The sequence below is a fragment of the Bombina bombina genome, chromosome 1 (genome assembly GCF_027579735.1).
Source record: "Bombina bombina isolate aBomBom1 chromosome 1, aBomBom1.pri, whole genome shotgun sequence".
Lineage (NCBI taxonomy): Eukaryota > Metazoa > Chordata > Amphibia > Anura > Bombinatoridae > Bombina > Bombina bombina.
Window position 1 is genome coordinate 346,782,509 of NC_069499.1, and position 21,139 is coordinate 346,803,647.

At 38.4% G+C, this 21,139-nt stretch overlaps 1 protein-coding gene across 3 annotated transcripts in view; it reads right to left on the reverse strand.

Moving 5' to 3' along the window:
- The window catches only part of PRKAG3 (protein kinase AMP-activated non-catalytic subunit gamma 3), a 103,899-nt gene that overhangs the window by 22,610 nt on the left and 60,150 nt on the right, over window positions 1-21,139 (reverse strand). For all 3 annotated transcript variants that reach the window (XR_008400103.1, XM_053698157.1, XM_053698156.1), the window contains exons 8-9: window positions 15,627-15,753; window positions 14,389-14,554 (exon numbers count right to left, since the gene is read on the reverse strand). Coding sequence is in view for 2 of the 3 variants with exons in the window: in XM_053698157.1 (XP_053554132.1) it covers window positions 14,389-14,554; window positions 15,627-15,753 (293 nt within the window). In the remaining variant the exon portion in view is untranslated. The remainder of the gene's footprint in view (window positions 1-14,388; window positions 14,555-15,626; window positions 15,754-21,139) is intronic.

A 21,139-nucleotide genomic window follows, 5' to 3' on the forward strand; every position in this document is an offset into this window, starting at 1 on the left:
AATGGGGATACAATTTCCATTTCCAAATGTAGGTTAGTTGTATACTCTGATTCCGTGATCCAATCGAGAATGTATTTACTTAGTATGGCTAAATTATAATATTTAAGATTTGGAAGTGCCAAGCCTCCCATGTTTGTATGTAAGGCTAAATTTTGTATAGATATACGTCTGCGTTTTTGGTTCCATAGGAACCCTGCTGTGAGGTTATTAAATAAGGTTACATCTTTACTTTTAATCAGGAGCGGCACATTTTGAAGTAAATAGAGAAGCTTTATTTTTACCAATCATTATCCCAGATAAGTCTTGCCTTAATTTCACCGCAAAAGGCTCTAACGCCAAATTAAACAAGAGAGGTGAAAGTGGGCAGCCCTGTCGTGTGCCTTTACCCAGAATAATATCTGGAGAAGGTTCAGAATTTATTAATAGATTAGAGATTGGATTTGATAGATTGTATGGATCATTGTTAGGAAGTTACCCGTGAAACCAAAAGTTGCTAAGGAACAAAATAAGTGATCCCAATTAATGAGATCAAAAGCCTTTTCAGCGTCGATCGCCACTAAGGCCATATTAGATCTTTCTTGACACGTTTTGCCCTTATTTTCTAACCAGAAAAAATCCAGAACTGTCAAGACTCGACGTATGATTTTGGACACATTTCTACCTGGCATAAAACCAACTTGATCCGCATGGACCAGATTTCCAATACAACCTAATATAATTAGGGTTAATATAGTTAATATAGGTGGCGGCGGTGTAGAGGGATTAGATTAGGGGTTAATGTATTTAATATAGGTGGCGGCGGTGTAGGGGGATTTAGATTAGGGGGTAATACATTTATTATAGGTGGCGGCGGTGTAGGGGGATTTAGATTAGAGGCAAAAGAGCTGATTACTTTCTGACAATGCCCTGCAAAAAGCCCTTTTAAGGACTGGTAAAAGAGCTGGTTACTTTGGGGCAAAGCCCCGCAAAAAGCCTTTTAAGGGCTGGCAATAGAGCTGTTTACTTTGGGGTAATGCCACGCAAAAAGCCCTTTTCAGGGCTATTTGTAGGGTTAGACTTAGGTTTAGTGGTAGGAATATTTTAGTATTTTAGGGGTTAATTAATTTAATATAGGTGGCGGCGGTATAGGGGGAATAGATTAGGGGTTAATAATTTAATATAGGTGGCCGCGGTATAGGGGGATTAGATTAGGGGTTAATAATTTAATATAGGTGGCGGCGGTATAGGGGGATTAGATTAGGGGTTAATAATTTTAATATAGGTGGCGGCGGTATAGGAGCTCACATTAGGGGGTAGTTAATGTAGGTGGCGGCGGTGTAAGGGGCTCACATTAGGGGGTAATTAATGTAGGTGGAGGCGGTGTAAGGGGCTCACATTAGGGGGTAGCTAATGTAGGTGGCGGCGGTGTAAGGGGCTCACATTAGGGGGTAGTTAATGTAGGTGGCGGCGGTGTAAGGGGCTCACATTAGGGGGTAGTTAATGTAGGTGGCGGCGGTGTAAGGGGCTCACATTAGGGGGTAGTTAATGTAGGTGGCGGCGGTGTAAGGGGCTCACATTAGGGGGTAGTTAATGTAGGTGGCGGCGGTGTAAGGGGCTCACATTAGGGGGTAGTTAATGTAGGTGGCGGCGGTGTAAGGGGCTCACATTAGGGGGTAGTTAATGTAGGTGGCAGCGGTGTAAGGGGCTCACATTAGGGGGTAGTTAATGTAGGTGGCAGCGGTGTAAGGGGCTCACATTAGGGGGTAGTTAATGTATGTGGCGGCGGGGTCCGGGAGCGGCAGTTTAGGGGTTAATAACTTTATTAGGGATTTCGGAGGGGGATCGCGGTTGACAGGTAGATAGACATTACGCATGCGTTAGGTGTTAGGTTTTATTTAGCAGTTCCCGGTTGACAGGTAGATAGATATTGCGCATGCGTTAGGTGTTAGGTTTTATTTTGCAGGTAGTTAGAGGGAGTTACGGGGCTCCAATACATAGCGTAAGGCTTACTACGCCTGCAATTTGTGGCGAGGTGAAAATGGAGTAAGATTTCTCCATTTTCGTCACGTAAGTCCTTACGCTGTATATTGGATACCAAACTGCGCTGGTTTGGTATACCTGTCTATGGGGCAAAAAACTACGGCCGAAGGCAGAAATATACAAGCGTAACTTCTAGGTTACGCTGTATATGTGATACCAAACAAACGCAAAATTTGGCGTCGCCGGCTTTTGCGGCCGACGCTGCATATCGGATAGAGGCCCAGGTCTGTAAAAAGCCTTGCAAAAATCAAATTTAAGGGACAGTATACACCAATTTTATATAACTGCATGTAATAGACACTACTATAAAAAATAATATGCACAGATATAAATATACAAATCCAGTATAAAACCGTTTAAAAACTTATTTAGAAGCTCCCAGTTTAGCTCTGTTGAAAAGGTTAGCTGGAACACCCACTGAAAGTGGTTGTATACCAAAAAGGGAAGACACTCCCCCCTCCCCCTTCTTCTGCATATGAAAAGACCCTTTATACAAAAAGGAGCAAGATGGAGAAGGTATACATTAGTATACTTTAAAACTTTGGGGCTTGGTTAGGAGCCTAAAAATCAGCGCAATGTTATTTAAAAATAAGCGAAACTATAAATTAAAAAAAAAAAAAAAGTAAACTGTATAGGCTATATAAATGGATCATCTACAAAACATTTATGCAAAGAAAAATCTAGTGTATAATGCCCCTTTAAAAAAGTCTGTGAAACCCTTTTGTGTTTAACAAGATTATTATGGCAGTTGTACTAATTCAAACTGTGACCCTTCTAATGGAATAAAATTGTCTTAGAAAACTCAAGCAAAAAAAGGCCTTATAAATTTAAATACGACACGAAGGGCCAGATTACAAGTGGAGCGCAAAATATTGCTTTAGCTAAAGCAATATTTGCACTCCACTTTGTAATAGCAGCGCACGCTAATATCTAATGTAATGGCATAGCACTATGAATTAATGCAATTTAAGATTAAGACTTTATAACATGCAGAAATGTAATCTTATTTTGAACAGACTTTATGAAGTTCAATTCGTGCATGAAAAATGTCTGGTCCCTGAGTCTATTCCTAGACAAATACTCCATGATGTTATTAACATCTACAGATGCAACTTTGCTGTTCTCAGCATCACTGATGTTCTAAAAACTCCCAGCCCACCCAGAATATCAGGAAGCTTTGATATCCGGTTATCATGCTCCAGACACCAGGCATTTTAAGTGTAGCTAGCTAAAGATATAAAGTGGCTAAACACAGCTGTGTTCAAAAGACATTGCTTAAATGCTAAATGCTCTTCCAAAATACTAATCTGCAAATAATTACTATCCTGTTGACACCAGGAGGCCTATTTATCAAGCCGTCAACCGCAAATACGCTGGAATTCCGCAGCGTAATTGTGGCGAGCTTGATTCGCCTCATTTATCAAAGCCTACAGACCGCCAAAAGTTGAAATTTATGACGTAACATACGATCCGCCGGTCTCAGTCTGACACAGATCGATGCTTACATCATTACAGATGTTCCGAATACAAATTCGGCACTATCTGACAACTTTTGCTAGTTATCAACTTTCTAACAGGTACGCTCGCCACTATTCCGGCCCAGCGTACCTGCTTTTCAATCCGCCACCCTGGAGGCCGCGGATGCCGTAGGAATCAATGGGAGTCTGAAAGCAGCAAAAGATTATGTTCGCTGCTGCTGATATCCCATTGATTTCTATGATAGAATAAAAGTAATATTTACACCTAACACCCTAACATAAGCCCCGAGACTAAACACCCCTAATCTGCCGTCCGACATAGCCGCAACCTACATAATGCTATTAACCCCTATCTCGCCGCTCCAGGAGCCCTCTGCAACTAAATAAATGTATTAACCCCTAAACCTCTGGCCTCCCACATCACTACCACTTATTAAACCTATTAACCCCTAAACCGCCAGCCCCCCACATCACCATAAATTAAATTAACCTATTAACCCCTAAACCTAACAACCCGCTAACTTTATATTAAATATTAACTCATCCATATCTTATAATAAATTTAAACTTACCTTAGAATTAAAATAAACTATATTAAATTACTAATTAACCTACCCTAACTATTATACTAAAATTACATTAAACTATATTAAACTAATAATTAATCTACCCTAACTATTATACTAAAATTACATTAAACTATATTACATATTTAAACACCTAACCCTACTCAAGTTATTTAAATCTACTATTAAATATAACTAAGTTACAAAAAATAAAAAAACACTAAGTTACAAAAATTAAAAAAACACTAAGTTACACAAAATAAAAAATAAACTATCAAATATTTAAACTAATTACACCTAATCTAAGAGTCCTATGAAAATAAAAAAGACCACCCAAAATAAAAAAAACCCTAGCCTACAATAAACTACCAATGGCCCTTAAAAGGGCCTTTTACGGGGCATTGCCCCAAAGAAATCAGCCCTTTTACCTGTAAATAAAAATACAAATACCTCCCCCAACAGTAAAACCCACCACCCACACAACCAACCCCCCAAATAAAAACCTAATCTAAAAAACCTAAGCTCCCCATTGCCCTGAAAAGGGCATTTGGATAGGCATTGCCCTTAAAAGGGCATTTAGCTCTTTTTCAGCCCAAACCCCTAATCTAAAATTAAAACCCACCCAATAAACCCTTAAAAAAAAAACCTAACACTAACCCCCGAAGATCCACTTACAGTTTTTGAAGACCCGACATCCATCCTCAACGAAGTGGCAGAAGTCCAAGGGGAAGCCGGCAGAAGTCTTCATCCAAGCGGGCCGAAATCTTCATGCAAGTCGGCAGAAGTCTTCATCCAGACGGCATCTTCTATCTTCATCCATCCAGCGTGGGGCGGCTTCATCTTCAAGACATCCGGCGCGGAGCATCCTCTTCTTACGACGTCTTCTGGAACAATGAAATTTCCCAAGATGGCGTCCCTTAGATTCCGATTGGCTGATAGAATTCTATCAGCAAATCGGAATTAAGGTTGAAAAAATCCTATTGGCTGTTGCAATCAGCCAATAAGATTAAGCTTTCATCCTATTGGCTGATCCAATCAGTCAATAGCATTGAGCTTGCATTCTATTGGCTGATTGGATCAGCCAATAGGATGAAAGCTCAATCCTATTGGCTGATTGCAACAGCCAATAGGATTTTTTCAACCTTAATTCCGATTGGCTGATAGAATTCTATCAGCCAATTGGAATCTAAGGGACGCCATCTTGGATGACGTCATTTAAAAGGAAACTTCATTGTTCCAGAAGACATCGTAAGAAGAGGATGCTCCGCGCCGGATGTCTTGAAGATGGAGCCGCTCCACGCTGGATGGATGAAGATAGAAGATGCAGTCTGGGTGAAGACTTCTGCCCGCCTGGAGGACAACTTCGGCCCGCTTGGATGAAAACTTCTGCCGGCTTCACTGAGGACTTCTGCCGCTTCATTGAGGATGGATGTCGGGTCTTCAAAAACTGTAAGTGGATCTTCGGGCGTTAGTGTTTGTTTTTTTAAGGGTTTTTTTGTGTGGGTTTTAATTTTAGATTAGGGGTTTGGGCTGAAAAAGAGCTAAATGCCCTTTTAAGACCAATGCCCATCCAAATGCCCTTTTCAGGGCAATGGGGAGCTTAGGTGTTTTAGATTAGGTTTTTATTTGGGGGGGTTGGTTGTGTGGGTGGTGGGTATTTGTATTTTTATTTACAGGTAAAAGAGCTGATTTCTTTGGGGCAATGCCCTGCAAAAGGCCCTTTTAAGGACCATTGGTAGTTTATTGTAGGCTAGGTTTTTTTTTATTTTGGGGTGGCTTTTTTATTTTCATAGGGCTCTTAGATTAGGTGTAATTAGTTTAAATATTTGATAGTTTATTTTTTATTTTTTGTAATTTAGTGTTTTTTATTTTTTTGCAACAGTGTTTTTTATTTTTTGTAACTTAGTTGTTAGTTTTTTGTAATTTAGTAATTTTTAATAGTAGATTTAAATAATTTGAGCAGAGTTAGGTTTTTAAATCTATAATATAGTTAATTTAATTTGTAGTTTAATGTAATTTTAGTATAATAGTTAGGGTAGGTTAATTAATAGTTTAATATAGTTTAATTTAATTTTAGTATAATAGTTAGGGTAGGTTAATTAATAGTTTAATATAGTTTAATGCAATTTTAGTATAATAGTTATGGTAGATTAATTAATAGTTTAATATAGTTTATTTTAATTCTAAAGGTAAGTTTAAATTTATTATAAGATAGGGATAAGTTAATATAATATTTAATGTAAAGTTAGTGGGTTGTTAGGTTAAGGGGTTAATAGATTAATTTAGTTTATGGCGATGTTGGGGGGCTGGCGGTTTAGGGGTTAATAGGTTTAGTAAGTGGTAGTGATGTGGGAGGCCAGGGGTTTAGGGGTTAATATATTTATGTAATTGCGGTGGGGTCCGGGAGCCGCGGAATAAGGGTTAATAATTTTATTTCGGTGGCGGCAGGCTCCGAGAGCGGCGGGATAGGGGTTAATAACTTTATTTAGGTGGCGGCGAGCTCCGGGAGCGGCGGGATAGGGGTTAATAACTTTATTTAGGTGTTGGTGGGCTCCGGGAGCGGCGGGATAGGGGTTAAACATTTTAGTATAGTGGCGGTGTTTAGTGACAGAATATAAATAAAGTTGGGAAAAAGCGGAATAGCAGCGAGATAGATGGCTGTTAGTTAACAACAGTCTGCTGCTCATTGCCCCGTACTCGGTGCGCGGCTTTTTGACAGCTTTTTTTATAAATATGGAGAGCGTATTCAGGTCCTCGGCCGCGATGTTAGGTGATGTTAGGCGAGCGTATTGGTGCCGTTGAATGCAGCACAGTTGACGACTTGGGGCGCGATCCGATATAGATCGCAGTTTGCGGCGCAAGCGAGGGAACCGGCGTCGCCCGCAGTTTCAGCTCGCAACTCGAGCTATCCCATATAAGTCGCCGTCAGATGCTAACGTGCCGTAAGTCTCACAAACCAGCGATGTCCAGAAATCTGCGTAAGTACAGATTTTTGGAGTCGCCAGTGACTTGCGGCACGTTAGAAACTGCCGGCGCCTATAAAACCTGACTAAAGTCTAAAACACCCGCACTGTCTAACACGCCTCCCTAACATAGCCCGACAAGTCTAACACGCCTCCCTAACATAGCCCGACACGTCTAACCCTCTATCCGCTATCCCCCCTCACTATCCTAACAATAAAAAAGCTATTAACCCCTAAACCGCCGCTCCCGTACCCCGCCGCAACCTAATAAAGTTATTAACCCCTAAACCGTCGCTCCCGTACCCCGCCGCCAGCTATATTATATCTATAACCCCCTAAAGTGAGCCCCTAACACCGCCGCCATCTATATTAAAATTATTAACCCCTAATGTAAGCCCCTTACACCGCCGCCATCTCTATTAAAATGATTAACCCCTAATTTAATCTACCTACCCCGCCGCCAGCTATATTATCTATATTAACCCTAAGTATATTATAGTTAATATAGGTATTACATTATATATATTAACTATAGTAACCCTAATTATATTAGGGTTAATATAGTTAATATAGTTACTATAGTATTTATATTAACTATATTAACTCTATCTAACCCTAACACCCCTAACTAAATTTATATTAAATTAATCTAATTCATTTATAAACTAAAATATTCCTATTTAAATCTAAATACTTACCTATAAAATAAACCCTAAGATAGCTACAATATAATTAATAATTACATTGTAGCTATGTTAGGGTTAATATTTATTTTACAGGTAAATTGTTAATTATTTTAACTAGGTATAATAGCTATTAAATAGTTATTAACTATTTAATATCTACCTAGTTAAAATAATTACCCAATTACCTGTAAAATAAATCCTAACCTAAGTTACAAATACACCTACACTATCAATAAATTAAATAAACTACAAACATCTATCTAAAAATACAATTAAATTAACTAAACTAAATTACAAAAAAAAACAAACACTAAATTACAAAAAATAAAAAAAGATTACAAGATTTTTAAGCTAATTACACCTATTCTAAGCCCCCTAATAAAATAATAAACCCCCAAAATAAAAAAAATTCCCTGCCCTATTCTAAATTAAACAAATGTCAAAGCTCTTTACCTTACCAGCCCTTAAAAGGGCCTTTTGTGGGGCATGCCCCAAAGAATTCAGCTCTTTTGCATACAAATACAATACCCCCCCCCCCATTACAACCCACCACCCACATACCCCTATTCTAAAACCACCCAAACCCCCCTTAAAAAAGCCTAACACTACCCCCCTGAAGATCTCCCTACCTTGTCTTCACCACACCGGGCCGAACTCCTGATCCGATCCGGGCGATGTCTTCCTCCAAGCGGCAAAGAAGAATTCCTCCTCCGGCGATGTCTTCCTCCAAGCGGCAAAGAAGAATTCTTCCTCCGGCGACGTCTTCCTCCAAGCGGCAGCAAAGTCTTCATTCTTCCGGCGGCATCTTCAATCTTCTTTCTTCGCTCCGCCGCCGCGGAGCATCCATCCCGGCCGACTACTGAACTACGAATGAGGTACCTTTAAATGACGTCATCCAAGATGGCGTCCGCCGAATTCCGATTCGGAATTAAGTTAGAAAAATCTGATTGGCTGATTGAATCAGCCAATCAGATTCAAGTTCAATCCGATTGGCTGATCCAATCAGCCAATCAGATTGAGCTTGCATTCTATTGGCTGTTCCGATTGAAGATGCCGCCGGAAGAATGAAGAAAAATTACCAATTACCCCCTAACAGTAAAACCCCCCACCCAACTAACCCCCCAAAAAAAACAGACTAAAAAAAACTAAACTACCCATTGTCCCTAAAGAGGCATTTGTATGGGCATTGTCCTTAAAAGGGCATTCAGCTATTTTACTGCCCTTAAAAGGGCAATCAACTCTTTTACAGCTCATTAAATCCCTAATCTTAAAAATAAAAAAACTCAAAAAATAAAGACTAAGACCCAAATAGGTACTCACCATTCCTGAAGTCCGGCAGAGAAGATATTCTTCCAGGTGGCTCCGTCATCTTCTATCTTCATTCTGTGCGAAGGCGGTGCGGATCTGGAGCGGCGTTCCTGGAGTGGCGCGAATCTGGAGCGGCGTTCCTCAGCAGCGGTTCTCAGCGGCGATGATCAGCGGCGGCGTAGAGGCTCCTCTTCATCCGATGTCCATTGCACACTGAAAATTGAATGCAAGGTACCACATTCAATTTGGGGTACCTTGTATTCCTATTGGCTGAAATTTTGAAATCTGTTCAAATCAGCCAATAAGATTTCAGTAGCTCTCATCCTATTGGATGATTTCAAAATTGTATCCAATAGGAATGCAAGGTACCTCAATAAATATAGGGTACTTTGCATTCAATATTCAGTGTGCGATGGACGATCACATGAAGAGGAGCTTCCACGCTGCTGAGGACCGCCTCCAATGAGGACCGCTGTTGAGGTTTTGTGCATCGGTGAAGCCAGCTCCGCACCTCCGTTCCGTCTTCGCTCCAGATGAAGATAGAAGATGATGGATCCGCCTGGAAGAAGACCTTCTCTGCCGGACTTCAGGAAGGGTGAGTACCTATTTGGGGCTTAGTTTTAGGATTTTTTTTTATTTTTGAGATTAGGGATTTAATGGGCTGTAAAAGAGCTGAATGCCCTTTTAAGGGCAGTAAAAAAGCTGAATGCCCTTTAAAGGGCAATGACCATACAAATGCCCCTTTAGGGGCAATGAGTATTTTAGGTTATTTAAGTGTTAGTTTTTTTTATCTTGGGGGGTTTGGCGAGTGGGGTTTTTTTTACTGTTAGGGGGGACTTAGTATTTTTTTTTAAACATAAAAGAGCTGTTTAACTTAGGGCAATGCCCTACAAAAGGCCATTTTAAGGGCTATTGGTAGTTTAGATTAGGGGGTGTTTTTATTTTGGGGGGCTTTTTTTTATTATTAAATAATCTTTTATTGAGAACCTCAAAATACATACAATGGTAGCATAAGGAAATAAGACCAATACAATACAGGTGCAACTGTCGATATGGTACTGTTGACAAAGGTACAAGTTATACAATCGGACATGAACTGCACAACAAACGTATAAAGCATTATAAGGTCATGTACATTTTAGGAACTCATATTTTAATAAATTAATCACATATAGCTTATTGACCAATGGCGAATATACTGGTCCTTTATGGACCAACTGATACAGGCATAGTTACTCCTATAACTGTGATAGCCATAAAAAAGAGAAAAAGAAAACCAAAACAATCGCAACTTAGTATTGGGGGGCTTTTTTATTTTCATAGGGATAAGGTTTCATTTTCTTTATTTTTAATAATTTTGTTTTTTTTTCTGTAATTTTAGATTTTTTTTTATTTTTTGAAATTTTAGTTTTTTTTTTGTAATTTAATAATAGTTTTATTTTAATTGTAACTTAGTATTGGGGTTAATTTAAGGGGTGTTAGGTTAGGGGGCTTAGTAATTAAATTAGTTATTTGCATTGTGGGGGGTTGGCGGTTTAGGAGTTAATTGGTTAATTAGGTTTGTTGCGATGTGGGGGTTTGGTGGTTTAGGGGTTAATAGGTTAATTAGGTTTATTGCGATGTGGAGGTTTGGCAGTTTGGGGGTTAATAGGTTCATTGTGATGAGGGGGTTTGTCGGTTTTTGGGTTAATAGTTTAATTAGGTTTATTGCAATGTGGGGGGTTGGCAGTTCAGGGGTTAATAGGTTAATTAGGTTTATTGCAATGTGGAGGGTTAGTGGTTTAGGGGTTAATATTTTAATTAGGTTATTTGCAGATTAGGGGTTAATTACTTTATTATTTTGCGATTCAGGTGTTTGTTAACCGAAGGTTAGTTTTGTTTTTTTTGTTATACTTTGTGCGGGCAGTTACGTGTTTTTTATTTATTTCTTGCGGTTGGTTACATGTTTTTTCCTTATTTCATGCGGGCGGTTGCGTGTTTTTTTTTGGTTTTTTTGGGGGGGGTTTTTAAGGCTTCGGATTTGCCTACGCTGCATCCAGGTGGATTCTGAAAATGGCAGGGTGGTGAAAGAATCCAACTTCCGTGGATTCTTTCACCACCCTGCCATTTTCGGAATCTCACCGGGGAGATTGAAATTCGCCACTTTAGAGGTAGTGAAAGGTTAGGAAAGCAGTGGTCTGATGACCGCTGCTTGTTAAATATGACGTGCAGGTTCCCTTGTGAGAACCTGCAGTAGTATGGGGTCAAAAGGCTTGCACAGCCTTTGATAAATCGACCCCATAGGAGATCTGTTTCATTTTTCTGTACCCAATGGACCCCATGCCTAACTAGGCTAAACAATAACATTATCCTATATACGATTTTAAAGAACACTTATAAGTTATGCTATACCACAAAAATATGCATGTAGGAGAAAAAGCTATCCAGCAGAGGACATCAAGTCAAGAGGATTGTCAGGAAAATGAATATATATGGCTTGGAATAATATAGCAAAATGTCATCATATGCATTTAGTTATATTGAATGTGTGCATGTTTGTTTGTGTGTTTGTGTTTAGATACATATGCATAAACATATAAACATACATGTATATACATACTGTATATGTATCCATCCATACACCTTGGAGGCGTTCTCAGTCCCACACCTTGTCATATACCATTTCCCTTTAAATAACTGATAAAACATTATGGCCCAGATTTCGAGTGGAGCGCAAATTGTGCTTGAAGTAAACTTTTTGCTCGCTGGTATTACGAGTTGAAAGTAAAAGTTATTGCACGTAAAAATGCAAACCTATTCCTCATAGAAGTCAATGGAGAAAAAAAAATAACTAACACCCTACCCGCGCGCTAACCCAAAACGCACATTCTCATGTGCGCTAACCGACATGAAAATATTAATATTTAACTTTCCAATGTTATTCACATAACAGAATATGTTCTATTTATTCATAAATAAATATGTCTACATATATCTGATGGTATTTTGGTAAAATATATATCTATACCTATATATACAGTATATATATATATATATATATATATATATATATACACACACACATACATACTGTACATGATTATAAATAGGTATAGATATATACAGATATATATAGGAATATCAATTTACAAATATATTCTGCTATGTGCAAAACATTGGAATGTGAAATATTTACAGTAAATAAACACTACAGCACTTTATTAAATATGAACATTGCATAAGTATGTTTTAACTGCAAAGGGCTCAACTGCAGTTATATATATATATATATATATATATATATACCTGTTTATATATACAGTATGTCTATATATGTGCACTGATGCATTTATATGTTTGTATGTGTATATATGTCTGTAATACATATACACACACATATATATATAAATACATATATATCCATCTTTAGAGATGTATATGTATGTATCCCAATTTTAATGCTTTTTGTCTGCCTGAGATCTCATATTTTTGAGGCTTTATAACTTTTGTGTACAATATATTTTTTAATTATTTTTATTAGATGGTGTTATTATGAGTGTAAATGTACTTTGTAATGTATTTTTGATGTTTTGCGCAACTTTTTTGTTTTGTAAAACAGTTAACGACAGCTCTGAGGACACACTACCCCGACAAGGGTTAACTTGAATTTGCGCTCAAGCGATCGTGTTTGTAATACCACTGCAATTTAACCTCTGCGCAAACGATCGTGAAAACCCAATATTGTTTGCGCTCCACTTGCAATCTGGCCCTATATATATATATACACACACACAGTATATATAATTATATGTTTTTGAAGAACTTAATTATTTGACCTTCAGGTTAGTGCACCTTCAGTTTAGAGCTTGAGCTAAAGACTAAATTATTATTTTTTGGTTCCCCATAGATCTCTATTATGTGAGGGACTTAGTGCACCCACATTATCTGACATCCAGATGTTAGTACCAGCTAGGCTTTTGCTCAAACGCTAATATTTTAATCTGAACTTGCAATATGGGTGTAAAAAATGAAGCGCTATTTTTACGTTCCTCTTGTAATCTAGGCTTACATTTGCAAAAAAACCTAAATCTGCATTATATTAAAAAGGATATGAAACCCAAACTCTCTTAGTATCCTTTGTTGAAGGAGCAGCAATGCACTACTGGAAGCTAGATGAACACAATAAGCGAGACAACGACAAGAGACATATATACAACAACCAATCAGCAGCTAGCTCTCAATAGTGCAATGCTGCTCGTCAGCCTACCTAGGTATGTTTTTAAACAAAGGACGCCAAAAGCACAAAGCAAATAAGATAATAGAATTCAATTTGGAAAGTTGTTTAAAAGAAAATACTTATTTTCTTCTTCCAGCTCATTCGTTTCCCTTTTTATAATGACGATAGAGGTCCCAACCGCTCTCTGCCTACCAGATAATGCACACTTTACATGAATGTAAAAAGAAAGGTTTAGAACGGGCGCTAAAAAGCTAAGGTAATGATCTATTATGTTTCTAAAGAGCAGATGTACTAGATGTATTTGACCCAGAAATAAAAGTATATGTCTCTTTAATTTAAGGGGTGATATATAAATAAAAGGTTTAGCTTTTTAGCCCGTTCTAAACCTTTCTTTTTACCCTCATAATTATCATCACACTTGGGAGGAGCGTGATTTTTTGAGAACGTGGCTTAGGTAATATATTACTAGCGCCTCAGACTATCTCGCCACTATAACCTATTAACACTTTACATGATGACTGCTTTCACGCATGCATTGTACACAGTGAACCTTGTGGCTATGCAGCCGATTGGTTGCAAGTTCCAAATGTCACAGGTAAAAAAAAAGTACAATGTAGGTAGCTGGCGGGGCCATATATAGGGGCCTATCTATCAAGCTCTGAAAGGAGCTTGACGGCCCGTGTTTCTGGCGAGTCTTCAGACTCGCCAGAAACAGTAGTTATGAAGCAGCGGTCACAAAGACCGCTGCTCCATAACCTGTCCGCCTGCTCAGAGCAGGCGGACAGACATCGCCGGAAATCAACAAATCAAATTGACACCCCCCTGCTGGCAGCCCATTGGCCGCGAGTCTGCAGGGGGCGGCGTTGCACCAGCAGCTCACAAGAGTATTGCTCTCCGTATTCAGCGAGGTCTGGCGGACCTGATCCGCACTGTCGGATCAGGTCTGCCAGACCTTGTTAAATAGAGGCCAAAGTGTGTGAAAACTATAATTAGAATTAATAGATTTATAGTAATTACTTCAAAAACGTATTTATTATCATTTTTCATACATCGTTCTTCAATAATTTGATTCAAAGATTAGCTAAGTTTACTATCACTTTTTAAGTATTTGGCACAGTGTCTTTATGCTTCAGAGACCTCCAGTGGACTTACCAGATTCATTTACTACAGGGAGAGCCGACACCCTTCTTTCCACAAAGACCTCCAGAGCATTATAAATTGTGGAGGTATCATGCACTATTGCCACATCCCGAAAAGTGCCAATTCCCAGCTCCTGGATGGTTCTCTGCATGAAGCGAGGTCTAGGTATGGTGTCTCCCTGCAAAATGTAATCACAGGTCTGAGAATAACATTTCTCTAGGTGTTTATTCCAGAATGATGGTGACAGAATGAGGGCTTAAAACAATGTTTACATGATATAATTATTAAAGGGATAGTCTAGTCAAAACTAAACTTTCATGATTCAGATAGAGCAAGCCATTTTAAGCAACTTTCTAATTTACTGCTATTATCTTCATTCTCTTGGTATCTTTATTTGAAAAAGCAAGAATGTAAGCATAGGAGCCAGCCCATTTTAGGTTTAGCCCCTGGGTATCACTTTTTGATTGGTGTCTAAATGTAGCCACCAATAAGCAAGCGCTACCCAGGTGCCAGAAAAAATTGGGACGGCTCCTAAGTTTACATTCAAATAAAGATACCAGATTGATAATAGTAAATTAAAAAGTTGCTTAAAATTGTGTGCTCTATCTTAATCATGAAAGTTTAATTTTGACTAGACTATCCCTTTAATCATGATTTATTTCCCTGCAACATGTGTATATACTTTATATTTTTATAACATTACCACTGTTGTCTAACAAACACCTGCAAAATAATGTGCTTTTAGAAAATACAAATGTTTTCTAGCTTTGCTAACTAGTGAAAGCTTTGTAGTTTTAAATGCTTATTACATTTTGGTGCTAGGATATGCCCACCTAGAAAAGGGGTATTTATTTTACCTTGTATACATTTTCTTTTCTTATCAGCATAAATACTTGGTTTGCTTTTAACCCTTTCGTGACTGGGTTAAAGTGTCTACATCGGAACAACTGTTCCTATCTCCTATGTAGACAAATTGAAACCACGCGATCGTGCACACGATCGCAAGATTTCAATTATTGGATTGCGTCTGGGGGGTGCCCCTACAACCCTAGGAACGCCCTCCAGACCGCGATCAAATCCTGAAAGCACAGAAGGCTTCAGGACAGCCGTTGGCTATGAAGTTCTAAAGCCTGGTGTAATTATGACGGAATATAACGGCATTAAAAGGTTAAAGATGAATAGGGAGCTACATCTTACAGAAACATACATATAATATTATATTATTATTATTATTATTATTATATACTCACAAAAAGGTGCACAAATTTTAGCAGCCGTTTGTGTGTAAGGATGTGCAGTATGTTCCCAGACGTTGGCTCTATTACAGGCAGGCGATGGATCTTGTTTTTAATTAGTGAATACACCGCATGGAAGAGGCTGCAAATTTAGCACACTGCATCAGAAACGTACCCCTGATACATTCAATTACAATTTCAAAATTTGAAAAAAAGAAAGAGAGAGAGACATACACACAAGTATATGTACACACAAAAATGAAGAATCTTCACTTATAAAAGTAAAACATTTAAAAAATCTCAATATTTGGTATGACCACCATTTGCCTTAGTTCTTTAAAGGGCCATGAAACCCAAATTTGATTTCTTTCATGATTTAGAAAGAGCATGCAATTTTAAACAACTTTCCAATTCACTTCTATTATCTAATTTGCTTCTTTCTAAATTGGAATGTTGTTTAAAATTGTATTATCTCTCTGTATCATGAAAGAAATATTTTGGGTTTCATGTCCCTTTAACTCTGTAAATCTGTCTGCTATTAATACTACAAGTTTGTTAAACACAATTTCAAGTACACATTCTAGAATTCCTTTAGAGCATGCAATAGTTATGTCACAGTGTGTTTTCCCTTTCAATGCTATAAAAGATATTCAGTTCGGTTAAAAAGGTGATTGTAGAGGAAAAGACACGCAAAATAGCGCTAGTTGGTCTTCCTTGAACTTGCATTTGACACAGCTTCAATGTCAGCTATATTAGGAGTTTTGCGTTATGAGTGAATAAACATTGTTATGCTTCATAACGCTGCTTTTTCCCTAATGCTGCTTGTAGGTATAGGTGTACCACACACCTTTTTTGCTGTCACGCAACATCAGTACCGCACTTTAAAAAAGTCATTTTTCAATGGGACTTCCATAGCGACGGTATTACGAGTTTGCTTGGGAGGCCAAAAAGTGAGCGGTACATCCTATACTGAAAAGATCCGTACAGCCATCTAAAGTCAGTAGTTATGGGTTTTGCGCTACAAAGCTGTAACATAAAACTCATAACTAAAGCGTTAAAAAGTACACTAACACCCATAAACTACCTATTAACCCCTAAACCGAGGCCCTCCCGCATCGCAAATACTAAAATAAAATTATTAACCCCTAATTTTAACCCCGACATCGTTGCCACTATAATAAACCTATTAACCCTTAAACTGCCGCCCTCCCACATCGCAAACACTACTTAAATATTATTTAACCCCTAATCTGCCGTCCGCCCACACCGCTGCTATAATAAACCTATTAACCACCAAACCAAGCCCCCACAACAAAATATACTAAATTAAACTATTAACCCCTAAACCTCTGGCCTCCCACATCACTACATAAATATATTAAACCCTAAACCTAACCCTAACGTAACCCTAAGCATAAGTCTAACCCTAACCCAACACCCCCTAACTTAAATATAATTAAAATAAATCTAAATAAACCTTACAATTATTACCTAAATAATTCCTATCTAAAAATAAATACATACTTATCTGTAAAATAAAACCTAAGCTAGCTATATATTGTATCTATCTTATGTTTTATTTTTATTTCACAGGTAAGTTTGTATTTATTTTAACTAGGTTGACTAGTTAGTAAATAGTTATTAACTATTTACTTACTACCTAGTTAAAATAAATACAAATTTACCTGTAAAATAAAACCTAACCTGCCTTACAATAAAACCTAACATTACAATCAAATCAAATAAATTAAATTAATCAAAATACAATTATCTAAATTACAAAAAAAACAAAACACTAAATTACACAAAATAAAAAACGAAATTATCAACAAAAAAATCCAATTACTCCTAATCTAATAGCCCTATCAAAATAAAAAAGCCCCCCAAACTAATAAAAACCCTAGCCTACACTAAACTGCCAATAGCCCTTAAAAGGGCCTTTTGCGGGGCATTGCCCCAAAGATAACAGCTTTTTTACCTGGCAATAAAAATTACAAACACCCCCCCCAACAGTAAAACCCACCACCCACCCAACCAAACCCGCAAATAAAACTCTATCTAAATAAACCTAAGCTAAACATTACCCTGAAAAGGGAATTTGGATGGGCATTGCCCTTAAAAGGGCATTTAGCTCTTTTACGGTGCCCAAACCCTAACTTAAAAATAAAACCCACCCAATAAACCCTTAAAAAAACCTAACACTAACCCCCAACGATCCATTTACAGTTTTCGAAGACCGGACATCCATCTTCATCCAGCCGGCGAAGTCCTCATCCAAGCGGCCAGAAGTCCTCATCCAAGCGGCCAGAAGTCCTCATCCAAGCGGCCAGAAGTCCTCATCCAAGCGGCCAGAAGTCTTCATCCAAGTGGCCAGAAGTCTTCATCCAAGCGGCCAGAAGTCTTCATCCAAGCGGCCAGAAGTCTTCATCCAAGCAGCCAGAAGTCTCCATCCAAGCGGCCAGAAGTCTTCATCCAGACGGCATATTCTATCTTCATCCATCCAGAGCAGAGCGGGTCCATCTTCAAGACTTGCGGCGTGGAGTATCCTCTTCATACGGTCGCCACCGTAAACTGAAGGTTCCCTTTAAGTGACGTCATCCAAGATGGCGTTCCTTACTTTCCGATTGGCTGATAGAAATTTATCAGCCAATAGGAATTAAAGGGGAACAAATCCTATTGGCTAATCCAATCAGCCAATAGGATTGAGCTCACATTCTATTGGCTATTCCAATCAGCCAATAGAATGCAAGCTCAATCCTATTGGCTGATTGGATCAGCCAATAGGATTAAAGCTCAATCCTATTGGCTGATTGGATCAGCCAATAGGATTTTTTCCCCTTTAATTCCTATTGGCTGATAGAATTCTATCAGCCAATCGGAAAGTAATAGATGCCATCTTGGATGACGTCACTTAAAAGGAACCTTCAGTTTACGGCGGCGACCGTATGAAGAGGCTGCTCCACGCCGGATGTCTTGAAGATGGACCTTCTACGTGCCGGATGGATGAAGCTAGAAGATGCCGTGTGGATGAAGACTTCTGCCCGCTTGGATGAAGACTTCTGGCCACCTTCGATGAAGACTTCTGCCCGCTTGAATCAAGACTTCTGCCGGCTGGATGAAGATGGATGTCCGGTCTTCGAAAACTGTAAGTGGATCGTCGGGTGTTAGTGTTAGGTTTTTTTAAGGGTATATTGGGTGGGTTTTATTTTTAGCTTAAAGGGACCTTATACACTCATTTTTTCTTTGCATAAATGTTTTGTAGATTTATATAGCCCATACAGTTGTTTTTTAAAACGAATGTATAGTTCTGCTTATATTTAAACAACATTGCTCTGATTTTCAGACTCCTAACCAAGCCCCCACGTTTTATGAGAATACCGCCAGCTACCTTCTCCAGCTTGCTCCTATTTGTGTAAAGGGTCTTTTCATATGCAAAAGAAGGGGGAGGGGGAGGAGTGTCTTATTTCCCACTTGCAGTGGGCTTTCCAGCTACCTTTTCAACAGAGCTAAACTGAGAGCTTCTAAGTAAGTTTTTAAACAGTTTTATACTGGATTTTTATATCAGTATTTGTGCATCTTATTCTTTATATTAGTGTCTATTACATGCAGTTATATGAAAATAAGTGTATACTGTCCATTTAACATTTGGGCCCCCGTAAAAGAGCTAAATGCCCTTTTAAGGGCAATGCCCATCCATATGCCCTTTTCAGGGCAATGGTTAACTTAGGTTTATTTATTAGTTTTATTTGGGGGGTTTGGTTGGGTGGGTGGTGGGTATTACTGTTGGGGGTTGTTTGTAATTTTTATTGCCAGGTAAAAAAGCTGTTATCTTTTGGGCAATGCCCTGCAAAAGGCCCTTTTAAGGGCTATTGGCAGTTTGGTGTAGGCTAGGGGTTTTATTATTTTGGGGGGGCTTTTTCATTTTGATAGGGCTATTAGATTAGGAGTAATTCGTTGTTGTTTTTTGATAGTTTCATTTTTTATTTTGTGTAATTTAGTGTTTTGTTTTTTTGTAATTGTATTTGATTAATTTAATTTATTTGATTTGATTGTAATGTTAGGTTTTATTGTAAGGCAGGTTAGGTTTTATTTTACAGGTACATTTGTATTTATTTTAACTAGGTAGTTAGTAAATAGTTAATAACTATTTAACCTAGTTAAAATAAAAACAAACTTACCTGTGAAATAAAAATAAAACATAAGATAGCTACAATATAACTATTAGTTATATTGTAGCTAGCTTAGGTTTTATTTTACAGGTATGTATGTATTTATTTTTAAATAGGAATTATTTAGGTAACAATTGTAAGGTTTATTTAGATTTATTTTAATTATATTTAAATTAGAGGGTGTTAGGGTTAGACTTATGCTTAGGGTTACGTTAGGGTTAGGGGTTAATATATTTATGTAGTGTTAGTGATGTGGGAGGCTAGAGGTTTAGGGGTTAATAACTTTAGTATAGTGGCGGCGACATTGGGGGCAGCAGATTAGGGGTTAATAAGTGTAGGTAGGTGGTGGCGATGTTGGGACGGCAGATTAGGGGGTTAATAACTGTATGTAGGTGGCGGCAATGTTAGGGGCAGCAGATTAGGGGTTAATAACTGTAATGTAGGTGGCGGCTATGTTAGGGGCAGCAGATTAAGGGTTAATAACTGTATGTAGGTGGCGGCGATGTTAGGGGCGGCAGATTAGGGGTTAATAACTGTCATGTAGGTGGCGGCGATGTTAGAGGCAGCAGATCAGGGATGTTTAGACTTGGGGTTTATGATAGAGTGTTAGGTTTAAACATCATTTTTAATTTCCCCATAGACATCAATGGGGCTGCGTTATGGAGCTTTTCATTCCGCGTTTGCAGGTGTTAGGCTTTTGTTTGCTGGCTCTCCCCATTGATGTCTATGGGGAAATTGCGCACAAGCACGTCAAAGCAGCGCTTGTATTTGGGTGAGGTATGGAGCTCAATGCAACTATATCGCCCGCACAAGCCTGCTTTTTGTAAACCTGTAATAGCAGCGCTATAGGGAGGTGAAATAACGCTGCTTTTGTGGCAGTCGGTAATTTCCCTATAGCGTTCAAAACTCGTAATCTAGCTGTCTGTGTTTAGGATTGTTGCTTGCAGGAAAATGAATCCTCTTCCACACAAGTTGAGGCCAGAGGGGATGGCAAGCCTCTAAACAGTTAAACTTCTATTTGTATTAGGTTATGTTTTGGGGGTTTTGTTTGGTTTTATTTTTGGTTATTTTTTATTGATTTTTGAAAAAGTACCACAAAATAAGAAAAATCAACAGACTAAAACACCACTTCTATGTGTAGTTGATTTTGTGTAAGTTGCCATCTCCAGAACAGGCAAAGCAATTTTAAGCTTTCTAATGTACTTCTATTATCAAATTTGCTTTATTATCTGTGTATCCTTTGCTGAAGGAGCAATAATTCACTAGTGGGAGCTAGATGAATACATCGGGTGAGTCAATGATATGAGGCATAGATGTGCAGCTACCAATCAGCAGCTAGCACCCAGTAATGCATTGCTA